At 40.4% G+C, this 25,416-nt stretch overlaps 1 protein-coding gene across 3 annotated transcripts in view; it reads right to left on the reverse strand.

The window, feature by feature from the left end:
- Positions 1 to 4,218: 4,218 nt before the first annotated feature.
- The window catches only part of ascc3 (activating signal cointegrator 1 complex subunit 3), a 148,443-nt gene continuing 127,245 nt past the window's right edge, over positions 4,219 to 25,416 (reverse strand). For all 3 annotated transcript variants that reach the window (XM_018665694.2, XM_018665695.2, XM_051075770.1), the window contains exons 35-42: positions 22,943 to 23,054; positions 22,693 to 22,827; positions 15,478 to 15,702; positions 12,899 to 13,050; positions 12,412 to 12,562; positions 8,775 to 8,981; positions 7,361 to 7,536; positions 4,219 to 6,155 (exon numbers count right to left, since the gene is read on the reverse strand). In XM_018665694.2, the coding sequence (XP_018521210.1) occupies positions 6,008 to 6,155; positions 7,361 to 7,536; positions 8,775 to 8,981; positions 12,412 to 12,562; positions 12,899 to 13,050; positions 15,478 to 15,702; positions 22,693 to 22,827; positions 22,943 to 23,054 (1,306 nt within the window). In that variant the 3' untranslated portion in view covers positions 4,219 to 6,007. The remainder of the gene's footprint in view (positions 6,156 to 7,360; positions 7,537 to 8,774; positions 8,982 to 12,411; positions 12,563 to 12,898; positions 13,051 to 15,477; positions 15,703 to 22,692; positions 22,828 to 22,942; positions 23,055 to 25,416) is intronic.

Here is a 25,416-nt window from a genome sequence, read left to right on the forward strand (position 1 = left end):
GGCTGCTCTTTAATACGACGCGCTCCACGGTGAACGGGGATTGGCTGGTGGGAATGTTCACCTCTGGCCCAAACAGGATCGAAAAACCCCCAGAGCTCGTGCTCTGTCTTCGAGAAAATGGTATGCTGAACTCCCATTGTCTATCAACTACACACATGAGGTAACCTGAAAGTAATTATTTACTGTGTGGAAGTTTCTCCTTCACTCGGCGTACATATCTGTCTGCCTAGCCCACTGAACTTAATATCCTTTCAATTTAATCATTTGAAAAATGTTTATGAGGCAACTCACATCCAACAAAATATGGGCTTACACTTGCTAGCAGTGGGAAGCTGAGTGTTTTAATAGAGGCTACATGTTTGTTTATTTATTGTTGTTGTTTTTTTTATACAATTTTCCTTAAGAAAGTTCAAGTCATGATGTATAATGTGGTTGTTGAGTGCTGTTGAGAGCTGTGGGGTTTCTATACGCCGTTTGCCTACATTGCATCCCTGTGGAGGAAGAGGCCTGTGCAGAGGAGCGGTGACTACATCCCATATATTCTCTAACATGCGTTCTTCAGCTGCTGGTGTTGGTGTTTTATTCATGAGGTGCAGGTTTATGTGGCCTACGTTTTCTACTCCCCAGATTAAAGCTGAGTCTGGTTTTAAAGGTGTTCACATTGAAAGAAGCCGTTCATCATATCAGCTGCGTCGGGTTGAAATAAATTGCATTATAACTGTGGAGTTTTCATCATGTCCACGGCTTCACTCTAAATGTCTTAGTAACATCTTCTGAAACTTGTTGTAACAGTTTCTTGTTCCACACATAATGACCCAGTTATGTTTACCGGTGTATTAGTACATATCAGCACAATGCAGGCTGGAGCTACTGGCCGCATGGACACGTCTGTATCTGATTATCATCTTACATTATAACCAACACTCACTTTGTTTCTGTGTTGTCATTTCATAGTTTCCAGTGTTCTTTCGAAGTCGACCGTTAGTAGGAATAATAAATCCCGAATGTAGAACAACTCCCGGTGTCTTCACAATGAAACATATTTGAGTGTTAAATAGATTGATGCTGTTACAAAGCGAGCTGAAAGTCTGGACTGCTGTCCTTTTTCCGGCCCGGGATGATGCTTCACCCTCTCTGGATGTGTTGGATCCAGTGGTCGGGCGGGAATGAGATCCAGCCCGCGGCGAGAAATTCAGCGCTGTTATTTTCTCAGTAACATTTAAAAAAAAATAAAAAAAATAAAAACGAAACGAGATTTCTTAACATGTGTGACTTAGATACAAACTAAACACTGTAGAAATTATTTTTCATTTAAAATAAAAAGTTCCCGTAAGAGCAGCAGTGTGAACATCTGACATCATATTTGAATTTTCTTCAACAAATAATGTCAGAGAAATGATATTCTTACAATACTGCTGTTATTATCCAGTATTAGACTGGTAGGTGTGTTGCAGGGCTGGATTATCAGTCAGGCACAGCTGAACTAATTTAACTGCAGATTTATTTGGAAAAAAAACGCCACTAAACACAACATCAGCTGACAGAGGGTTCTCTCTCTGGGAAAAGTTCCACTTTTGAATTTATGTATACTCCTAAATGAGTATACATGAGCACACGTGGGGCCATGCAGTTTTCCATCATTGAACTGCACAGAGAGTGGGAAGAAATGGGGGTGGAGGGGCCCCGTCAGGCAAAAATGACTATTCTGCTTTGTACTCAAGTCAGATCCAGTCTGTTTAACAACCCTGTGTCTGGGTCACAAAAAACTGATGGAGTTAAGTATTTTTTATAATCTCCTCTCTAACAACTCAACCCGTGAAAGAAATGTTCGACTAACAAAATAAAATAAAATGACATAAAATAAAATAAAATGACATAAAATAAAATAATAATAAATATAAGAAAATAAAGAAAAGATTTGGGAATTAAAAATAAAGAAATCATTTTCAGTTATGTTTTGTTCCTTTATTAGAATAAAACATTTTGAGTTACACAGTCAAACTACATTAACAGTATTTGATCTAAAATAACTGATCTGTCAGTTATTATATCAGGACTTTGGGATCGTGTAGTTCTTGATAAATGTTAAACTAAAGTTAACTTAAAACAGTGCGACAGTGAACTTTTGTCGTCGATGCAGTTAGTTTTTGGAGCTACAGATCCTGCATGGGGTAAATGAGACTGATACTGTATCACAGAATTATGGCGGCATGAATCATTAATGTTTCCTCAGGCTGTTTCTTGATTTGTCTTGCATAGTAACAGGGAACAGACTCACAGGATCTGATATTTTGTTTCTGTGTAAGATTCTGCTGTCCACCACTGAAGACAGTGTTCAAACAGGCCTATTTCACTGAGGACATGTTGACATGTTGTATTAAAAGCACAGGTGTACCTAATCGAATCAGTGATGGCTGGATTCCATTTAGCTGTTGCACTTTCATTGTCTTGGTATTATGCATGCTGGCTCACTGTCTCAGTGCCATGGCTTACTGGGACACTTGAATAGAGCAGAGCTGTTGTTAATGTTATGAGAACACCTGTGCTTTTCCTACAATGACAAGTCAAAATGTCTGCTGTGAAAAAGCCCCACACAGGAAGTACTGTGGCCTTTATGTGGTGACGAAGACGTGTCCTGTGTCATTTTAACCAAGGGTCTTAGTTGGCTGACCTTGGTTAGTTTTCCTCTGCTGCTGAAATCAGGCTACACACTCTAGATCCAGATCATTGAATAAAACAGACTGAACAACGATGAACCAAATGAATGATGTCAGTAGGGAATAATACCAAACACTGCATCTCGGTGAAGGCAACAACATTTTATCAGGATATGAATCAAACCATTTCAAGTCGGTTGCACATGTTTGTACAGACATAATAAAAAATCGACCCAGTTTTGAGAAGTCAAATATCAAAATTTAAAGAATCGGCCTCTCATGTCAGCATCCAAATAACTTGCAAAAGTGGTCTCGTTCTAAAGTTGTTTTCAGCTAGCAGTGTTCAGTGAATAACAGCACCACAGCTGACAACAAGCACTGCACCTACACCCCATCAATTTAGAGTTGTGCTAATGTTGTTGGACTCATGATGGACATGTACAAAGATGATCAATGGAGCAGATGTAGAAGCAGAGCATCATCTTTTTTTTTTCACAATGCAAATGGACCACTGACTGTTTGTCGGGCCTGTTGGGTGTGTTAAGCCTGTGGTGGCTGAAGTAGCCTGGAACCTCTAGCCTCACACAGACATGGGGAGCAGGCTACAGAAGACTGGTAAGCTCACCTCTTTTTAACTCCACACCCCTACATTTTTTTTTTTTACATTTTTTAAACTTGTAGTCTTCAGCCTCAACCTGACTGGGGCTGAAGACTACAGACTACATTGTATCATTTGCAGCAGTACTGCCCAACAACTGAGGGAAATCAATGGAATTTCCCTTTAACCTCGCTAATATTGCCATGCATGACTATTGCAGAAATAAATACATTAAGGAACACTGGCATTAAAACTGTGGGGCATTCAGCAGCTGAAGAGCCAGATATTTCCTTAAGGAGGTGGTAGAGCACAAAAACAGAGCTAAAAGAGGGAACTTTCATTGGACAGAGAACAATCCAGGCTTTTAAAAGAGGCTGAACTCAGCTGCTCACTATATTGTGTTGTGCATTGGGCATTTCACAGCTTTCACTATGTAATGTTGTATTTACAGTGCTTAGCACATGCAAATCAAGTCGTTTCAAATCTGACTGCATGGACTACGAATCTGAAACATGGTTTATGAACCGTGCATGCAGATTTCTAGAACCAGAACCTACACATGGAACGCATGAGACAACAGCTTCAGCGTCTGCCCTGCCATACTGCTCTCCCTTTTACACGGACGTCAGTTCGGCTCTGTGACTCCCCCCTCTGCCTGCTTAAAGGGGGAGCAACAATACCTTCCATTCAGTGTTCACACCTTTTATACAGAATGGTGAGGCAGAATAAAGGCGCAACATTCTCACCTTGCACAGGCTGTATGAAAGGGTGTCAACCTAACCTGAGATTACTGAGTTTGCTGTATTTCATTCATTACCATTTGTTAGCTCATAAGGCTAATGCAGTATCCAGAGGCCGTAAGTCAAAGGTTGGAGTGAAAATCACACAGGCCAACAAGCTTGATGAGTGAGACAAAAAACAACCAAACAACCGAGGTGAACAACCATGAGAAATATCAGGATCTGGTTTTCAAGTGAAATGATGCTTTTATTTAGAAGCGGATCAAAGGATTTGCCAGCAGTAAATGAAATCACGGATACACATTTCAAAATGTCAACCTTTTCACATTTGTGTTCTTATAACCTAAAATCCATCACAAAACTGAATTATTTCAAAGCTGTTTCAGGTCTAGGAAGACAGAACAAAAAATTTTGTTCCACCAGTAGTTTGTTTTTAACATCTCCTTTTTAATTTTTATCTGAGGATACTTCTAGGTAACTGAGGAAGTCCTTATAGGGGGACGGAGGAGATTTATTTGACAAAACACTTGACAGTTTGATGATCCTAAGTGAAGTGCCCAAAGTGGAAAGAAGCATGTTTTACAAACCTGCACTGAAATCTCTCCTGTTTGACACAGTTAAGCCAACTTTCCCCCTCTGTGAAAACAACATGCTGTGTTTTATTTTTGGATCAGTGTTTGTAATTTTTGGTAATTTTTTTCAGTATACCAAGCCCATTTTTGTCAAAGGAACAAGAAGCTCCGTGCAGCACTTGACCCTAACCTCAGACCTAAACCTTCTGTGACATGGGTTGGGGTTGATGTATAGCTTGGCTAAGGTCTAATGTCTAATGGCAGCAAGAAAGGTGTATGAGTTGAATGCACTGGATAGAAACACTGTATGACTGTAGTGAACATTGATCTGTTATGCGGCCACTTGGTGTATTTTCTGTCAGAAAGATACTTCGTTTTTGTGGGATGCTAAGCAGACCGTCTTCTCCTCGGTCTATGAAAGGGAAATGAGTGACTGGTGCACTCTGCAGTAGCTGTATCTGTCAAGTATCTTGACTGGAATTAAGACTGGAATTGATTTTTTTTTGGAGTAAATGTTGTGGAGAAAAGCTACAGTAGCATATAAAATGGAAGCCAATATTCCACTGGCATAAGCTGTCCCATATCAGGGCCAGTCTTTGGAGGACTGGAAGCTAGAAGGCCAAAGCTGGATTTTCTCCCCAAAGTAGACAAACCTTCCCAGGGTTCAACATAGCATCCTTCAGACTATTTCCAACCTTAAGGTGTCAGCAGGCATCAAAGGAAACACTTGTCAGATCATCTGACAGTGCCACTGAAACTGGCCAACTGCCTGTTTTACAGTGGAGGTGGTGGAAGCGTAGTGCAAGTAGTGCAACACTATCAATGTCTTTCAAGACAGACTGAAATTGTGCGCTGTTGTGCACACTTGTAGAATTCATCATGTCGAGATTGCAAAGAAACACAGAAGACACAGAGTTGTTGGAGAGGGAAGCAGTGTGACACAGCCAGGGTGTCAACAGATTATATGCCTTTATATGTGGTCAGATGACAAGCAAACTAGTTCATCTGATTCATACTGAGACCTTGAGCCTCACAAAGACAAAAACCAGCTTGCAGAGGTATCTGAGAAACGAAGGACTGTTTCTGTCCTCTGGAAGTAGAAATTTGACAAAAGAAAGCTTTATTACTTGTGTGATGGCAGAGACCTGTTGGCCTGTTGGAAGGTATTTGGTCTAGCAAAACAGTCACAAAACATAAGATGAAGGTCACTGCAGATATAAGAAATTACTAACTGAAGGGAAGCTGATGCAAAATGGGCATAGCAAAACGCTAAATTCCAACCTGTCATGATAATTACTGAAATACAATCATCACACACCCCAAAGGTCTGAGATGATTCCAGAAAATTCCTTTAACACATTCACTGTGTTTCAGAGTCATCACTGAAAAGGTTCTTGGAACTGCTGAGCTGCTGCTGATGAGGTGTTATGTCATTGTTCCTTAACTGAGGGTCATGTCAGTCACTGAGTCAGACACCTCTGTGTTGACTTGGGCAGCGATGCTGGCAGGCATTACATTCAGGTGGATGTCGTACTGCTGGTCCAGACCCAGGTAGCTGTCACTCATCAGGTACAGAGTGTAGATACACCTGAAACCAGAATTTACATGGATCAACAGTTAGAACATAGAAGTTGATACAAAAGCCTGAAAGAAAATGTACTGGATATTGTTGGACGTATCGTTGTTTCCTTAAGGAGCTGTAAGATCACAAAGCCATTTGTTTTTAAAGCTGATAATGTTCTTTATACACGCAAGGTAAAAGATCATGCTCATGCTACGCTGTCTCAAGTCCAAATAACTGGCATCACAGGATGTCAGTGTTGCTGCTATGGTGATCTCTGGCAGCAAGTTTCTGGCACTGCAGTAATCTGCAGTTTCTGTCTCGCTCCGTGCCTTTTCAAAACACTCAGACACACTATTTTTAACTTCTTCCAACTATAAACTGCTTTTTTCTCTCTGTTTGGTTAAAATGTAAGTCCGGTCTGTATTTTTCTTATTGACAACAAATGCTATGAGCAGATCCAAACCAACAATGTACTAACAAGTATTATGTGTGTGTCCCAGGCCTCATTTCTCTGCACCATTATTGTCCAAAAACTATTACAAACACATCACTGAGTCACACTATTGCATTGGGTGAGACGTTCCTTCATAACCATGAACTTACACATGGTAGTTGACTCACTCTCACATACCCCATCCTGCTGCCTTGAATATCCTATTAATCTGCCCCAGGTAATAATCCTGTCTGAGTAACATTTACTAAAAACTATAGCGTCCAACTGCTTATTAAAATGACACTATATATCTGTTTTAAAGATTATATCTGCCACACACAGCTGACTGCCACAAACAGGGTTATTGAGACAGACTAACACATTGTTGGTTGTTATGTTTTCATGGGATTTGGTCACTTTCCACAGTCCAGTTTCCATTTTAATGAGAGTAGCAGGAAGACACAGTCTTTTAAATTCTGCTGAGATGACTGATTGTGTGTGTTTCATACTTCTTTTATGGCAAACATTTGATGAATTTTGTGACAAGTAAGGACCATGTCACAACCTGCAGCCTCTGTCATAAATTGTGAAATAGAAGTGTGATTTTAAACCTGTGACAACTAATCCAAAGGGTATGTGAGGCTAATGACGTAGTTCAAGTTCTCTGACCTGCTGTTAGCCTAGTGTTTGACTAAGTGTGTTTCACTGTCTGGTGAAGTGTTTCCTCTTAATTACATGTATATGGCGTGTGTGTGGAAAGCTTGAGTTCGTGTCTCCTTTTTGTACAGCTTCTTACTTTCCAGTCTTCTCTGGTGTGTAGAAGGCCACAGACACGGCTGTGTGGTTGCGCACGTATCCGACCCGTTTGACAGCCAGCAGCTCCCTGCGATCCACCTCTCCTATGACCAGGAACCAGCCTTCATCCTTCACCTTGGGAAACCTGGGAGCCTGGGCTTTACTGTCCTGTTTCCTCTGAAATAACAAACACACTGTACAGTCCCACTGTGCAGCATAGACTCATATACTCAGTGTATCAAGTTTACTTGATTATGAGAACAATGCAGATCTATAATAGACAATCCCTGACAGGGAAATGCAGCAGATATTGTTGAATGTTATGTTACGTTATTCAACTTAATACATCTGATAAATCAGTCTGATTTATAATAAAAGTGAGTTGGTGCTCTATTGTGATACATCAGTGTATCACAGTTTCCTATCTAACTGGCAGACCAAAGAGCCAGAGGTACATTCTCTCATTTGTAATTACTTTGCAATATGAGACAAGGATTAACAACAGATGTTTGAATTATTCTGTTTTGTGTCTTTCGTGTGCAGCATTTCTTTCAAACCTGATGATAATTCAACTAATAACTGCACTGACTGAATTAAAACACTAATCCCTGCATTGTCCTCCCTCCTGTTTTTGTGAATGCTGTATCCCAGCACCAAACTGCAGCTACATGTATGTTTCTGAGGGGTGATTCAAAGCAGGCTGGAGATTAAAAGCTATAGAGGCACAATCCACAACATCTAAAGATCAGTATATCTTTCTGAGACAGGAGTGCATCTGCGACCAACATGCAAAGCAACTGGAACAAAGAATACTGTGTTAAAAGTAGTCACAGGATAACAAACTGCAGCCTTAACTGGGGAGCAGCAGTTCAGTTTTCATTTTACCAGAAGAACTGTTTCAGGAGCTTCCTCCATTTTCCACTTCTTCAGAGGTCTCTGGGAAACAACGTTTGTTTGAGTGTCAAAGTTCACTGTACTTTTACCTTGCTGCTGTGAATAAACCAGCTGATCACAATGATTGCTTTCAGTACATGAAATGAAAAGCTGGTGCCAAATTTACCCTCTCCCTTAAGCTGTTTTAATCTCCAACAACAACTCCTGCTCCTTAGCTTAACACTGGGGTTTAGAGCTCTGTAGAGCTGAGGTGGACTGCAGTTGGGTGATAGTCTGCATTGGGTTTGTCACTACCTGTGACCCCTTTCATATTACATGTGGTCATATAATCCATTCTTAATATGAAATGATTCATTACTGCAGCTTTAGGGTAAGAGCTGAGCCATTCTATTTGGTGTGTAAACAAGATATGCAAATATGTATATGTAAATAAATACATTTTTTACACAGTTGTATCATGTAATCAGAGTTTAAAGTGATATTGTGGTCCCATGATAGAAAGTGAGTATTGATATACTGACCCTCTGCTGCCCCATATTGATGCGTCTCAGTGACACCTGCAGAACGTACTCCTGGTCAGCATGAACACACAGCCAGCTGCTCTCCTCCCTAAGGTTTGCTCCTGCTGCAGGCAGGGGACGCTCTGTTTGCTCCTGGTACTCCTCCCACCAGCCCTTCACACTCATCTCTAACTCCAGCACTGGGACATGACTCAGGAAGGACCATGCCTGACGAGGGAGGAAAAAGATGTGACAAGAAGGATGTAATGAACTAAGAGGAAAGGAGGTGGAAGACTGCCATTCATATCATGTTGCAATCAGTGATGGGCTGTCAAGGCCAGCAAGACTTTCTCTACTAGCCGAAAACACTGTCGCTGAATTATATTCTTATTTTTTTTTTCTACTAATACTATATGTATTAAACTGCTCCCAGTAGTCTATTCTCCTCATCTCATAGCTTTCATCTCAGGTTGCTGCTTCCAATAGTCTGTTTATGTTAGAGCTTTTACCCAGATTTCAGCCGTGTTGCCGAGTTAAAAGAAATCTGCCTTGAGGCCTTCAGAATCAATAGTGCAGGCTCCTGTAATTTAAAATGAATGGTGATGAAACTGTTACCTCCTGGATCCTTTAACCAATCAGATTTTGAGTTGGCATCTAGCAGGCCTTCGCTAACTACATTTGATTGGATGGTCAGAGAGCGTACTGGTCAGAGCTAGCGAACCACATCTATAGCTACTAGCACAAGCTAAAACATGCTAGTATAGATATAATAGCTGTTTTTTCAGTCTACAATGGCTGGACAATGAGGAAGAGTTCAATGACTCTGTTGTAGAGGTTATCTGTGCGTAGGTAGAGTTGCCCAGTCGTATTTCTCGGATAAGTTTTAATTCACTTTTAGGCTGAGAATGTCCGATCGACAGAAGCAGTTTTTTTTTTATCTGTCTACAAATAATCAGCAGTTTCAGTGAGTAAAATGCATTTGACCTATATTTAATTGTTTACATCTTTGTCATTTTCTGAGTTATTATTGCTGCTTCTGCTGGAGATGATGTGTGTGGCTCAGCTGTGGCTGCAGTGTTTGGAGACCTGTTGAATTGTGCTAATTGAGTTTCTGTTGCTGATTGGTTTCTACAGCCGTGACATCATAACGACTGTATTAAGAGGAGGGTTAATTGCAGTTACTGGTTGCTGGTTGTTCAGACAACATTTCAGCAGCTCTGTATTTAGAACATCAAGCTCAGAAGATGAATGGGCAGGTAAATCTGTAGGAATTTCATATTATACTGTTAAAAAACCACAAAAAATAAAATAAAAAAGTCAGTGGATCCAAAACTTAGCACCCCTTGATCAGAACTAAAAGAGTTTGTTTGGATCCCTTCATTGAGTGTTGGACATACTGACATACACTACAGACCTTCTGTGGGTGTGGGCCTTCCACACATGCAGCTCACAGTCAGAGAATGTCTGTGCGAGACACATTCTCATTTGCTGGAAATGTTCTGTTTGCTTTAGGTGATGGGTGGTGCCTGCAGGTAGAGACCAGCGCTACAGCAGAGAGCGTCATCAACACGTCCACTCGCTCTCTGTGAACTCTCTGGACAATTACCTGCTCTACTCACACATCAGCTCACTCACACATTACACAGACTTTACACTAGGGTGGCAGGATAAAGTCTGTTTAATAACTGGTCCAACTGATTCATAGATTCTAGGAACCTGTGATGACTCAGGAGTGTGTATTAATCATTAAAATCCGTTTCTTCAGCTTCTTTGTATAGGTATTTAGTTCTGGTCCATTTCATGTCACAATGCTTTATTACAAATTAACCAGGAGATGTAAACATAACGTTGCATTTTCTGATAGATACATTATTTATTGGACAATTACAGTGATTTTAAGGAGCCTAATCAGTGATACATAAACCCATATGGGGAAATAAAATTTGGTGAATGACACCAAGGTACTGCATTCTACTGAATCTCATCTCAGAACAAAGAAACTGATATGAAGCACTAACAGTCACCACAACAACTAGCTAACTAAGTTAAGAAAGCTAAGCTAAAATAACCTAACTCCTTTTAATTACACTGACACTACACTCACATGTAGACACATGTGCCCAGAATCCAGTGGTTGGTTTGCTTTTCTTTTGCACCACAAAGGAACCGCAGGGGTCAGATTCTAACTGGACTAAGTTGAACCTTTTTCAAGAGATCTTGGTCTGGTTGTTTAGTTTGCTTTAAAGTCACTAAACCAACAGCACTCTGAATCAGACCAGGTTAGGTGTGGAAACACTACAACATTTCCGAGACATCAGAGAAATCTAGAATCAACACAAGCTATGACAGCTATGATAAACCAAGTTCACTGCATGGGATTTTAGGTGCCCTCACAATATACAAAGAATCATATTTTTAATTTTTACTCTCCTAATATGTTTTCTTGTCTTGGATTGATCAACATCAGTTACTGTTATAAGGCATTGATTGGGTATGTTTTTATAAACACCTGTTGTTGGTGTATTTCTGTTTGGGATGGTGGGGCGGGGACGTGGGGCTCTTATTGTCAATGTTGTTTTGTCTCGTGTTCTTATTGTTTGTATGTCTGTTATAGAATTATCATTATATTTAATAATTATATACATTGTAATAATTATATTACAATGATTATTATTATTATAAAATCCATTTAAGAATCACAAATGGACATGATTGTGTCCAGAAAGGAATAAGATGCCCTGAGGTGGTTAGTTCAATTTCCCATCTGCTGTAGAAATGAGATGTCACCATGTTCCCTCAAATTTTCTAGTACAAAATGAAAATGGTGCTCAGAAGTGAAGTACAGAAATCTCTGAAAGAAGAAAGCGATTTTTAAGAGGCTACGGTAGAGGAAGTCTGCTGTTAAAACCTTTATTCATTCTAACAGACACTTCTCAGGTCTTAGGTGCCTCTTAAGTGTTTTTATGGAGAATTTGAGAAACAGTTAGTTCAACCCAAAGGCTCCACCACAAAGAGGATATAAAGGCAAGTGTGTGTGTGTGTGTGTGTGTGTGTGTGTGTGTGTGTGTTTGTATGGCAGTGTATTGGAGGCTGGGAAAAGAAAAACCTCTCTGATTCACCCGGCAAAAGCTATTTATATGAGGATTACTCTCTCTGAGCAAGTCAGACAGGAACACTGCTGCACATCTAATTATTTAATTAGAGAGGCTGCCACACTGTGGGGGGTTGGGGGAGTAAAGGTGGGGAAGGGGGAAAGCAGGGATACTGATTGGGTGAAGCCACAGGGCCTGCCGATGTGCCCGGACACTCTCATTACTGCTGCAATTAGCACTTAAATTGGAGCTGTAAACCCTATCAATGGAGCTGTAATTGGGGATCCTGGAGGTATCTGGGACCACAGTGGCAAGACTGCTCATGGCACCTCAATGATAATGATAATGATGTGTGTGTGTGTGCGCGTGCTATAATATGATCTGCATTAACCAAATGTGGGATTAGGCCCATTCTGAAGATCATTTTTTTAAAATGTACAATATTCAAATGCAAGTAATCTATTTTTGCTGTTTTATGTCTGTAGTGAAGTAAAAGTAACATTAGTGATTTCAAAGGGCAATCACATTCCCAATGTTCCCTCGGGATGATAATATTTGCACCCTACCTGGGCAATCTGAGTCGATTGAAACTCTTGGCCGACAATATCAGCAAAAATGCGTTCTTTTCCCATGCAGGCAGCAATCAGCTCAGGAAGTCCTTCGATTGGGCCACTGAAGCCTCCCGTGTCTCTCCTCCCCTTCCTGTTTGCCCATTTCCTATGCAGTGATTGGAGGGGAAGGGAGAAATTCTTGGTCATGACGTAGCATCAGAACAAATACTACTCTAATCTTCCTGCTGTCACCAGGCCTGCGTGTCTTTCTTTCTCATCCCTCTCTCACCATTTTAGTTGAGTTTGCACAAAATTATTTGACACTGTATGAAGAAAAATTCATGTGGTGTGATGAAAAATGAAGCTGTTCAGACATCAATGAGACATAACAAGATGTAATGTTCACTGGTTTACAGTACACCAACGACAACAACATGGCAGATTAGCATCCTACTTGCTAAAAATGACCGTATGGACATTATAGCTGTGAAGTGGCATTTACCTGAACAGATAGAGGTCTTGTTGTTCCACATGTGGCAGCGTCAGTAATGAGGAGTCGTGCAGCCAGCGACCCTGGACGATCATTTGCACCAGATTGCAGATACTGATGGCTGTAACAAGCCAACCTTCATTGGCAGCTACATCCAGCATTGCCTAAGGAGAAGAAAAAGTCAGTATGAAATCAACAGTATATTAATCATGATTTCTAAACCACCTCTACCTAAGTCATCCAGCACGGCCGCATATGTCAGAAGTTTTTAATCCCCGGTTTTTGAAATTCCCAGGTTCATCCTAGAGCTCTGCCTGGGCTATTTTGTTGCGTAAAGTTTCAGGCTCAGGTTTAGTTCTTTAGATACAATACAGTGGCTTCAGAAAGTATTCAGACCCCAACAGATTTTTGCACACTTCATTGTGTATATACATATAACGCTTTTCTAGTCATATCTACCACTCAAAGCACTTCACACCACAGGTCACATTCATGCAGCACATTCATACTCTGATGCTACATAGGGGGCATCGAACCACCGACCTTCCGGTTGGTGGGTGACCGCGCTCTAGCTCTTGAGCCACAGCTCAGAAGATATCAATGGTCATGTAGAGTATCGCCTCACTGATTTAATACAAAGACTGACTTAAAATGGAAGTTTTCTGCAAGAATCAATTTCAATGGAATAACTGCAAAAACGAGTAAGAAAGGTGCAGAGAATCCAATGTTCTTGAAACTCATAGCTCACTGCCTTGTTTTAAGTATCCATTTATAAAAGGGCAGATTGTTATGAGGATCAAAACTGTCAATTAAAACGTTGTCCAGGGACATCAATGGTCTTGCATTGCATTCACTTTATGTACACTATAAGTATCAATAAAAATATACATTAATTCAATAAAAACAACCATAAAGAAACTGAAGACCAGAACCACTTCAGTAAACGGTAGCAGGAGGACACCAGAGAAATAACCACATCCATGAGCCATGCAATATCTCTGCCAGATACACAGCATGGAAAATCACAAGCACATGTACATACACATACACACACACTCTGAGCTGTGGACAATAGCTTGCAGACGTTTAGACATGGTCCTAACTTCAAACGGTACATACAAAGAAACTAAATAAACAGCACATCACACTTTAGGTGCAAAATAGCCTATACAGAAATCTCTGACTGAGGAAGTGATGGAGTAGCTGTCAGTGTTACTGACACCATGATAACTGTGATAAGTACTAAGTTTTCTGTCCTCAAAAATCTTGTCTCCTGCCACTTTCTGTATGAACACTGAGTAGCAGAGTCATTGTGGCTGCCAGACAATGGAAAACCTGGGGGTTACATACAACCTCTGAGCATCATGTTATTTATGAGATGGACCAGTATCTGAGATGGACTACAAATCACCTACTAATGTTTAACATTCCCCTTTTATTCTCTGCTTCATCTACAGCACAGCACTGTGCTCTCTTTTCATGTGCAGCACATAATTCAAATCGTCTCTCACCATTTTACGTCATGTTGCTGTCATTAAATCACTCAGCTCTTATTTTAATTAATGTTAGGGTAATGTTAATGCTTCTAAACCTGTTTTCCTATTCTGATAAAACTCTTGAGCTCTGAATATACTGTGGAATTTAATGATGGCATAAACAAGAAGTGTCTGGTGTTTATTGAGGCTTTATTAAATAAGATAAGATAAGATCAATGTACTTTATTGATCCTGTGAGGGAAATTCTTGCGTTACAGCAGCAGAGACAGCAACAACAGGTAACAACAACAAAATGAAAAATACTAAGAAGGATCTTAAAAATATATACAGGAAAATAATTTAGTTGCAAATTTACAAATGACAGTAACCATTTTAATGATGAATAAATATAGTTATGTGCAATATTTTCATCTGAGAATGGATGTGCAAAACTGGCAGTGAAGTATGACTAACTAGTCCAGCTGTGTGAACAATGTGTTTCACCACAGGCTCCATCAGGTTAACCTGCTGCTATCAGCACTCGTGAAGATACTTTGTCAATAATCTTACTTGGTGAAATTTTTATGTCTATATTCAGATCCTTTAAAAAATATATTATGTAATACAATTACTACCATTATTAAGGATTAAAACATATCTAAATTGTCTAATCAAAACAATTATATATCTATTTGACACACTGAAATAAAAGGTGTAGCTTTACTTGCTTTAAATACTTCAAATGCAGAATCAGAACCATAAAGTTCAGCTTCACTTACATGATATACATAGAGCTGAACTATGAGTTTGAGACTATTGACACTGACGTGACACCTTCAGCTTGTTGCTTCAGAGAAGGCTAATCACTGTGTTGGTTTTTTGACTGCAAAGACAAACAAACTTTTCATGATTGTATACTCTTAATTTTCACTCACAGTAAGCCCTGAATGTGTTAACACAGCAGTTACACTTTCTCTTACTGTACAAATGCTCCAGAAATCTGAACCACTATCACCTCTTTTCATGTTTGATAAAGTGATGACTTAAAGATTTATTAATCTTTTATCACATAAGTCATTTGTTGATGCTGTATATCAGCTGCCCAGTGAATCCTACCTGACAGATTCGAATGGCGTTGTCCAGTACTGTCTTGGTATCGGTGGTGTAGTCACTGCAGGGCAGCTGGGCGTGGCTGAAGTGGGCCTGGAGGAGCAGGTGAGTCTTGGTGTGGGCGCTGTCATAAGAGTGGGGGTTGACCTGCAGTGGGAGCTGCTGAGCCAGCTGGCTGTTCAGCTGGTCTTCATTGTGTCTGACAGGCAATTCGGCATACTCCTCTGCATCCTGAGAGACAGAGATCAAAAGTGAAACAGGAAGTCTGACGCATGCTACAGCCTTTTTAATCTGAGCATCTGTACTCAGCTGCATTTACCTTCCCAATGTTTGGAAAACCAGCTTTCCACTCCCCACAAACTGTGGGATTCTATTCATCAGGCCTAATGAAGACTAAATCCTGCCAACCTGCTTATTAAGGACTGGGAGATTGAAGACTGAATTCTTAAAATGATTTTAAGAACACTTCTGAGAATGTTAAACACTGAACGACAAAGACAGAGTGAACACATGCACTGGGTCACTGGTAAAATGATGATGATGGTCCATCAGTCTCCTCTTTGTGCTGAGCCTGTGCGTTCAGCGTTGGTTGTAATTGTTATACAGATTGATGCACAGACACGCATGGCTCCTCTCCTCTAATTCACTCCAGTTCAACTTTGGCTAATGTACTCCCATCAACAGGCTGTGCTGGAGGCATCTGTCACAGCCTCCCCCCAGCCTGGACTGTTTAGGCTCCATCCATCATTGACCAAAGCCAGTGTTTCAAAAGCTAGAACCTGAAAAAAGGACCTGAGGGGGTGGGGGCTGGGGTGAGAGATAGGAGTAGAAATCATCTCTGAATGATTTATCTTTCAGTGCTGTTGTGTCTGCATATGGATGTGCTGAAGAGAAAGACTATAGATCTTTAAGCAAACATAACCTACAAGTCCATGCTGCCTCACACCCTCTGATAGTAACCTTCACTGAGACGGAGGACGGACAAAGCACTTGGAAAGACTGGTGCTTTAATGCAGTAACTGCACTGCAGAGAATAATCTGAAAGACAGGTCCATAGTACAACGGCCACAAAACCACAGTTACAAGTTTTACAAAATTATAGATTTCTGAAAAAAGGACACATGGCAGGTGAACTGGCTGACTGCCCTTTGTCTGTTCTATTTTTTCCACTTTTCTGCTTATGTCTGTGTTTCAGTTAATTCATTACTTAATCAGTGGAACTTTACTCAACAGCAAAGTCGATAATCAATTCACTGTTTATTTGTCAAGCAAATATTCAAAAATATTCTTTGGTTTCAGCTATTCCAACATGAGCGGTTGCTGGTATATTTTATATGATTTAAAATGAATTACTATTAGGCCTTGGACTATTTATGAGACAAAAAAGCTATTTGAAGACATTACTTTGTACTCTGAAACCCTTATCCTTTCCTCCTTTGTATAAACTTCAAAGAGTAAACGGATTCATTCTTTTTTAACACATCTCTTAATTGCATGTTTCAATTCTATACTCTAACTTCCAGTCAACACATAGTAAGTCCGTGTAAATTCAGAGATTTGTCTCTAAACACATGATTTATGTTAGGAAACCGTTCCTGAAAACACGTGTAAAGTCTGAAACTCTGTATTACAGCATTGTGGAGTTAGACCGTTTCACAGTTTTCCATCTGTTTCATTCTCAGGATTTTATGGGCGGGTCTGAGACGGTGGCTCGATGACACACTGGAGCCACCACTCAGCATAACCCCACCCCTAAGACTGTAACCATTATGAATAGCAGCACTGCATTAGCATCAGTGCTTCTCCCACTCTACTGTTATTACAGGTTTAGCCAGCTAGCCATGCCATCATCCTGCAACTGCATCTTCCCTGGGTGCTACTGTTTACAGAACAGCTCGGTCGTTGGCTTTAAATTTTCAAAGGCATTAAGAGGAGGTGGATTAATGTAGTGAGGAGCCACAGTGATGGAGAGCTGAGGAACACCACCAACACCTGTCTCTGCACTGACCGTTTCACTCCGGTTAGTTTTACAGACTTTCATCAGAAACAACAGGAATTCACAGATAATTCACTGACACTTCTGAATGAGGCCTTCACCTTCCTGTCCCACTGACACTGCTCACTGTGTGTGTGTGTGTGTGTGTGTGTGTGTGTGTTTATGCTCTTGAAGATGAGGGGTCAGACTGGTTAGAGTGAAACTGTCACACCTGTTGCCACAATAACACACTTGTTATCACAAAGTTAGTTTATTAGTGTGACGTCATTATACTTTGTTTTCCTATATTAATGAACATCAGTAATATGACTGTATAAACAGTATGACTTGTCTCTTGAGTTCTTGAAAGACAGACAGGCCATTTGATAAACAAAACTATAATTTCTACACATTCCAAATCAATAAGAGAAAACTTGACCAAACTTGGCTCTGGAGGGACCTAGCAGGATGCTAACTAATTTTTTCATGATTTTTACTGATTTTTTTTTAACAATTCAGATTTAGTGGAGTGGTTAGTAGCACATTTTTCAGTCTATGCTCAGAACGCATAAGTATTACTGCTTTACACAGACTTGGATGATTTAGAAACTGAGCTTGTCAGGTTTGTTAGAGTATACACATCTATTCACATTAAAATGTTAAGTTTGATCTATTACAGCTTGGAGTTTACGTTCATATTTGTACTTAGTGTAGCTGTATTCAACAGAATAAATCTCCGAGATCTGCCAGGTCAGAAAGACAAGAGGTCAGATGATCAGACAGAGGTAAACAAGTTTATCCAGATTATCTAAACCACTTCATGTGGAGGTAAAGCAGAGAGTGAGCCATTTTTGCTCATCAGCCTACACTCCATAAGGCATAAGTCAAAACATGTTTTTTTTTTAAAGTTTTACAAATTTAATAAAAATCAAAAACTCAAATCTCTTATTTACAAAAGTATTCAAAGGAGTGCAGACTGACCTCTTACATTGGTTGCACTGCACCAGCACATAATTTAGGTGCATCCAGAAATGTTCACTGCACCTTTTGGTGCTGTAATAATACACTTTAAGCATCACCTTTTTTGTCAGTTCCTATATACTCTTCTAATGTAAGATTTACCTAGATTGAAACTGAGTGATCTATCTACCTGGGTGGTTTGTCTGAGTAGAGCCTTTGTATGGGAAACACTGGGAATTAGGCACTGTACCAGGGGACAGGGGAGACAGAATAGAATAGATTCATTGTTTTTTCAAAACAATGAAACACCAATTAGCAACTCTTACAATGACAGCACAGATAAATATAAGATGTCAGAAGAATATGGAAATGTCAAAAAGAATAGACAGCACAATGAGGTAGTGTGTAGTGTGTGTGTGTGTGTGTGTGACAGGTGGTGGAGCTGTTATATCCACAGATGATGTCAATGTTAGAGTCAGAGGCAGAATAGGGATGGGTGAGCAAAACACATACACACAGAGAGAGACAGACCTGCTAAATGTCAGGTGCAATGGTGCGACCTCTTGACGGTTTTTTCATCATGTGATGAACGGTCGTACTCTGGAGCCCTGCCTTTGCTGTGGCACTCCAAATCATGAAAAGGTACATTGTGTTAGCTTAAATTTTCCTTGAGATGTGTGTAGAACTGGAGTCTATCTATGGCACACTGAACTGACTGGACTTGTTTCAGAAAGGCAAACACCTGTTTATATAAGGTCCCACATGTCAGGACAAGAACAAAGTGGTGAATACAGTGGTCTCATTAATTGTGAAATGGAAGAAGTTTGGAACCAGCAGAACTCTTCCTAGAGTTGACCATGTAGCCAAACTGAGAAACTGAAGCTGCACTGAGTGACTGAGTGATTCTCTGGTCTGATGAGACAAAAACAGAAACTTTGGGCAGAACTCCAACTCCTGAACTCAACACTATGTCTGGTGAACACCAGGCATTGCTCATAATCTGGGTACTACCATCCCAAAGGTGAAGCAGGGTGGTGGCAGTACAATGCTATAAGGGTGCCTCTCAGTGGCAGGAATAGGGAGACTGGTTAGAATTGGGAGATGGATGAATGCAGCCAAATGCACAGAGGTCCTTGAAGAAAACTGTTCAGTTCAAAGTTGTAACTGGTGCCACAGGGGCTTAGGGTCTAAGATACTACTGCAAATGAGAGATTTCAGTTTTTGATGTTTAACAAATTTGTTAAATTTTCACATTCTCATTATGGGTTATTGAGTACTGATTGAGCAAAAACTGCAGTTTTAACAATATAAAATGAAATCTACAACACAAGTGAGTGTGTAAAAAGTGAGGGCTCTGACTGCTTTCTGAGGCCACTGTATATGACATTTAGTTTCACTGCTTTGTTTTACAACGGTCATGTTTGATGCGGTTTGATTTCCCTTAGACTTAGACTTAGACAGACTTTATTGATCCCTTTGGGATGACTCCCTCGGGGAAATTACATTCCCTGTGAGAATACTGCCATCTTAGGAAGCAGAAGACAAATACACCGGCAAAGAAAACAGAGACAAAGACAGGCTGATTGGTAGCATAGTGCTCAGAGAGGAAAACGTGAGTAAGGAGGGGGTGGGAGGTGGTGGTGTAGTGAGGCGTGGGTGTTGCTCATTAGTGGCCACGCTGCAGCAATTAGGGGGAACTGGGAGAGCATGCCAGTGCTTTGTAGCTAACAGAGGGGGAGTGGACGGGGCGGCAGGGCGGCTGGCCTATTGTATCGCAGCTCGTTGGGGAGGGAGGCAGCCGAGCATGGCATGCCTTGGTCTGCTTCCAACTACATGTGTGCAATGGAGAGTGATGTTAACTGTCTCAGAGTAGACTTACTCCATATCTTAGCTTCATTACTGAAGCCAGGTTCAAGCACTGAACATCAAATTGACTTACCACAAAAGTTAAAGCTGCATAAAATCTAAAAACACAAAAGAAATGCTAAATCTCTGTGTAAAATTAAACTTTAAATTTTTTAAAGCCATGTTGTACTTTTGGCCACAATTGACTTCAGTGTATAAAAACAAAACAAAAAAACACATCAGTTAGCCTGACTGTTCTAACTCAGTCCCACATACACTTTCTTGGTGCCTCACTACCAGGCTTATGGTTAAGATATCAGATGACATTGTTGGTTTTGGTCATTTCAAGGGATTTGTTGATAAATTAAATAACACTGGCTTTATCCGCTGCCATGTCTGCAAAATGATCAAAATAATTTTTTAGCCATTGAAATTGCTTTTAATTTTTAAACCAGCATCTAATTATTAAGATCTGCATCAACACACACGGTGACAGATGATAAAGGAATACATGTGGCATTAATCTCACTTAAATAAGTGCAGGCAATCACTGTACTTTTACCAAAAAATGACCCAATGCTAGAAACATTTTGAAAACAAGTTTGACTTTTTTACACTTTTGTCACTTGCTGTTATGAGAAAGTAGGATTTTTGAACTCAGCAGCAGCTTAAAAAGAATATTTTCAACAGTGATGAAATGCACCTCAAATCATTACAAAGAGAAGATATATAAGCCCATTAGAAGCAGTAGTAAAAAGCTGTATGTTGTCATCCTCCCTCAGAGAAAGGTGTGAAACCACCATGTCTTGCGTTGACCCAACCAATCAGAAGCCAGAGTGTGGATGACCTCGCTGCTGGGATGCACAAGGTCAATAAGTAAAAGGAAGAGGGCGACAGATCACACTAAATCTCGAGAATGAGGAGAGTTAATGAAGCTCAGACAAAGGTGCTAATTTGATAGCAGGGAGTAAAGTGTGTGTGTCCATGTGTTTGCATGAACATTTCCTGATGTATCTTGTATTTTCAAATTTCTAAAAAGTTGCACATTTATTGCTCTATTGTTATGTGTCTTTCAAACAGCAATCTTTTACATAAAGATCTATAGCTGTCAGATACTGAAGGCAGAGATGCAGTGCCATATGGTTATGAGTGGGCTACAACATGATGAAAAAAAGAATGAAAAGTAAACATAGCCAAAGTGTGTACTGGTTCAAAACAATTAATTAACACTAAATTGTTGTTTATATGCAACAAAATCAATATTTAGTGTAATGCACTAAAAATAAATGCAGTCTTATTTTTCATTTGTACTTGTAACTTATGTTTTTTTTTGTAGACATTTAATTGGAAAATAGTTTGTGAGAAACAGATTTGTTTAATTGCTTGACTCCCATTTAGCACACAAGCACCTGTGCACGCACAAACCATTTCCCACACCATGAGCAAAAGTGGAAGAAAAGGTATAGACATTATGCTACCCTGACTGTGCATACATAGGCACAGCACATGGAGTTGTGTTGAAAATATTATAGCCTGAATCTAGATTTGTGCACTGTACTGACCAGCAGCTTAAAATAGGGAGCATCACTGCAGCTCCAACAGCACAAAAAACTTTAAACTACGAGACAACTACAAGACTACAACATCAACCAGGAACTTGACTAACTCCATCAATACTCTGACCTGGACTTAGCAAAGACACAGTGGCAGTCCACACAATGACTGTTCATTTCTGACTGAAAGCATCAAGCCCAGAGCACACACCTGAGTACGTACAGTGATCAGCCACAACGTTAAAAACACAGACAGGTGAGGTGAATAACACTGATTATTAAATTCCATTGGCACCTGTCAAGGGGTGGTAGATATTAGGTAGCCGGTGAATGGCCAGTTCTTGAAGTTGTTGTGTTAGAAGCAGGAAAAATGGACATGTCCAACACAAAATGGACAGGTGTAAGGATCTGAGTGACTTTGACAGGGGCCAAATTATGAAGGCTAGATGACTGGGTCAGAGCATCTCCAAAACATCTCCAGTATGCAGTGGTTAATGGCTACCAAAGGCGGCCTAAAGAAGGATAACCTGTGAACTGACAACAGGCTCATGGGCACCTGAGGCTCACTGAAGCGTGTGGGAGTGAAGGCTGACCTGTGTGGTCTAGTCCCATAGAAGAGCTGCAGTAAGAAAAACTGCTGAAAACCTTAATGCTGGCTATGATAGAAATCTGTCAGAAGACACAGTGTAGTGACATAGGGCCCAGTCTGACATTACTGTCAGGATAACAGCCCTCTCTCAATGCTCAGCCCTGAATGTAAAGAACTGTGTCAAATACCTTCAGACCAGACAACACAGTGCACATGCAGCTTTTTGGCAGATCTGGTAGATGGACACAGTATGTGGTGACAGAACAACAGCAGCTGTATGTTCTTAGTGTGAAACTCACTGTCAGAATGGAGAGCAACTCGTGGATGGACAGCTCAGCCTTCAGTCGCTCTTTAAACATGCGGATGGTCTGATGCTTCAGGTAGTAGTAGGAGGCGATGCGACCGTAAGTCAGTGGCTCAATGGTCCGATCATCCTGGAGCATTAATGGAAATAAAAATTAGACCAACAAAAGCTTGATCTCATGTTAAACTAATTTGTGTCATTTTACTGACTTCAAACTTTCATTAAAAAATACTACACACACTTACCTCTTTTATCTCCATGCAGTAAGAGCACTCAAGGTCCCGTAGGCTTCTCTCCACCAGGCTGGACAGGTATTTGTTTATGGACTCATGGCTGATGTCTTCTAGGTTGTAGTAACTATAAAAACAGCACATAGAGGGTGATTACAAAAAAGCGACTTCATGTCAAAATACGAGAAAAAAGCCCTTTTGTCATTCTGTGTTTTGTTTTTCTGCTTACATTTTTATGTTTAAATCCATCCATAAACCTGCTCAGTGGAGGTATAAACTGCTGCATAAAAGGGGCAAGCAACAGTCAATAGTACAGTATGTCTCATGAGCAAGTCATGAAGTTATTGTATGGTTAGCAAATACTGGACTAAAGCTACCAAATTCCTGACTAACACATATTAACATTAGTTCACCAACCAGCCCTGCAAGTTGTCACTAAACTACTGTTACCACCTATTTAATAGGATATTGAATAAACGTCAGTGTGGCACTTCCTGCTGTGACCGGGGGTTTATCCCCATTTTGAAAAAACTAACTATACTAGCTGGAGTACATGATAGAAAAACTTGTCCAGGTTTATAAATAGTCACATGACCAGGAGTCTCATTTCACGTTATGTACCTGTAAACCAGTAATACAGAAAATATGAAGAACACTGTTAAGATGATCTACACTCATAGTTGACGGATAAACCAAAACAGTTTTGTCCTGAGGTACTTCATTTGCTGATTACCTGAATAATGTTACAAACATTTAGACAAGGATATTATCAACCACGTTTCCTCTTGTTCCAACTAGGATATAACAGACTTGGTGGTGGTTTCCTTTACTGAGCTTTTCTCTCCTTAATTATGTATCTTAATCATGGGACCTCACTGATGATGGAACCTGAGTGGGGCCCGATGGAAAACCCAGATAACAATGGCTGAGTAAAATGGCTTGGCACTACTGTATCTACACAAAGGTTAGATTCATGTACACACTGTTGTGTTACAGAAGGAAAGCACCAGCTGAAAGAAAAATGTCCAGCCCTTGCCAGCAAATGACTCCCAGGTTAGACTGTTATTACCTGAAATAAGACAACTAGTGGCCAAAATGGGTTCCATGCTTAGCTCTGCAAAGTAAGAGCTACCATATGAGGCTCAGCAGATGTGTAATCAAGGACAATCTTCATTAGCTTATGATGGCAATATTTGTGCATGATGTGTGCAAGTCAAATAAAAGAGTGAAAGAAACCAGGCACAGTTTCATTAAATCTGGTAGAGACAGTAGAAACTGGTAGAAACAGATGCTAAAAATCCCAAAGTGTAAGTAATGTAAAATGTGCCTTGGTAAAACTGGAGAACTGTTCATTGCTGGCAGTTATTTGTGCCATCTAGTTCTCCAGTGTCAGTTAATGACCGTATTTCATGCTTTCATCTCAGAATGAACAGTAGTAATGGTCTAGAATTGGGCTACCCAAAGACATTTGTCACAGAATGGGTAAAATGCTCATCTGTAAAATGCTGAAATGTAAGCTGTGGTAAAGTATTAATATGACACCTTAGTTTACCTCAGAAAATTGCAAGCTAAGAGGAAGTACTAATGTAATATCAAAAATAGCCTATATACAAATCTGGATCTGTGAGTGCCAACTCATCATCATGGTGCTATATGGCTGATATCATGATCCATCCCTTATCTATACCGCTTATCCGTAAGGGCCGTGGGGGCTGGAGCCTGTCCCAGCTGACAGTGGGCGAGAGGTGGGGTACACCCTGGACCCATCGGCAGAGCCAACATACATAGACAAACAAACAAACAAACTCTCCTTTCACTGGTCAGTTGAGGCTGAGGTAGCCCCTCATAGGGTCACCCTCTCTTTGCAGGGTGAGCCCAGCCACTGTGCAAAGGAAAGCCATTTTAGCAGATTTTATCCATGATTTCCCTACATTTATGACCAAAGGTGAGAACTGGATCATAGATCAATGACAAAATTTAGAGCGGCATTCAGATGTAATGAAATTCCCCCCAAGCATACCTGATATATCATGTTAAAAAAAGTGGGGTGGACATAAGCTCATTGTGACCTTTACCTTTGACCACTAAAATCTAATGAGTTCATCCTTATGTTCAAGAGAACGTTTGTGAAGAAATCCTCTCAAGGTTCATGAGAGCAGGACATGTGGACGGACTGACAACCTGAAAACATAATGCCTCTGGCCATAGCTATCACTGGCATGGAAGCTTGACAGAGGGAATCACAGCAGGGATGAATACCAATGAATAAGTTAACAGGTGGAGAAACGATATTAGATGGAAGTCATTTTTTTAGTTATCTGCATAATGCATTCAAACCAGGGCCCACTGAAAAATTGCCAACTTCTCATATTACATTAAAACAAATATCTTCATGATCATCATAGAAAATCATTAATTGTGCAGTTAGGAGTGGGGGGACGGGGCTTCACAGCCACACTCACAGGCTGCAAGCAGCAGTTGGGATGGGT

The sequence above is a fragment of the Lates calcarifer genome, linkage group LG15, assembly GCF_001640805.2.
Source record: "Lates calcarifer isolate ASB-BC8 linkage group LG15, TLL_Latcal_v3, whole genome shotgun sequence".
In the NCBI taxonomy this organism is placed as follows: Eukaryota; Metazoa; Chordata; class Actinopteri; family Centropomidae; genus Lates; species Lates calcarifer.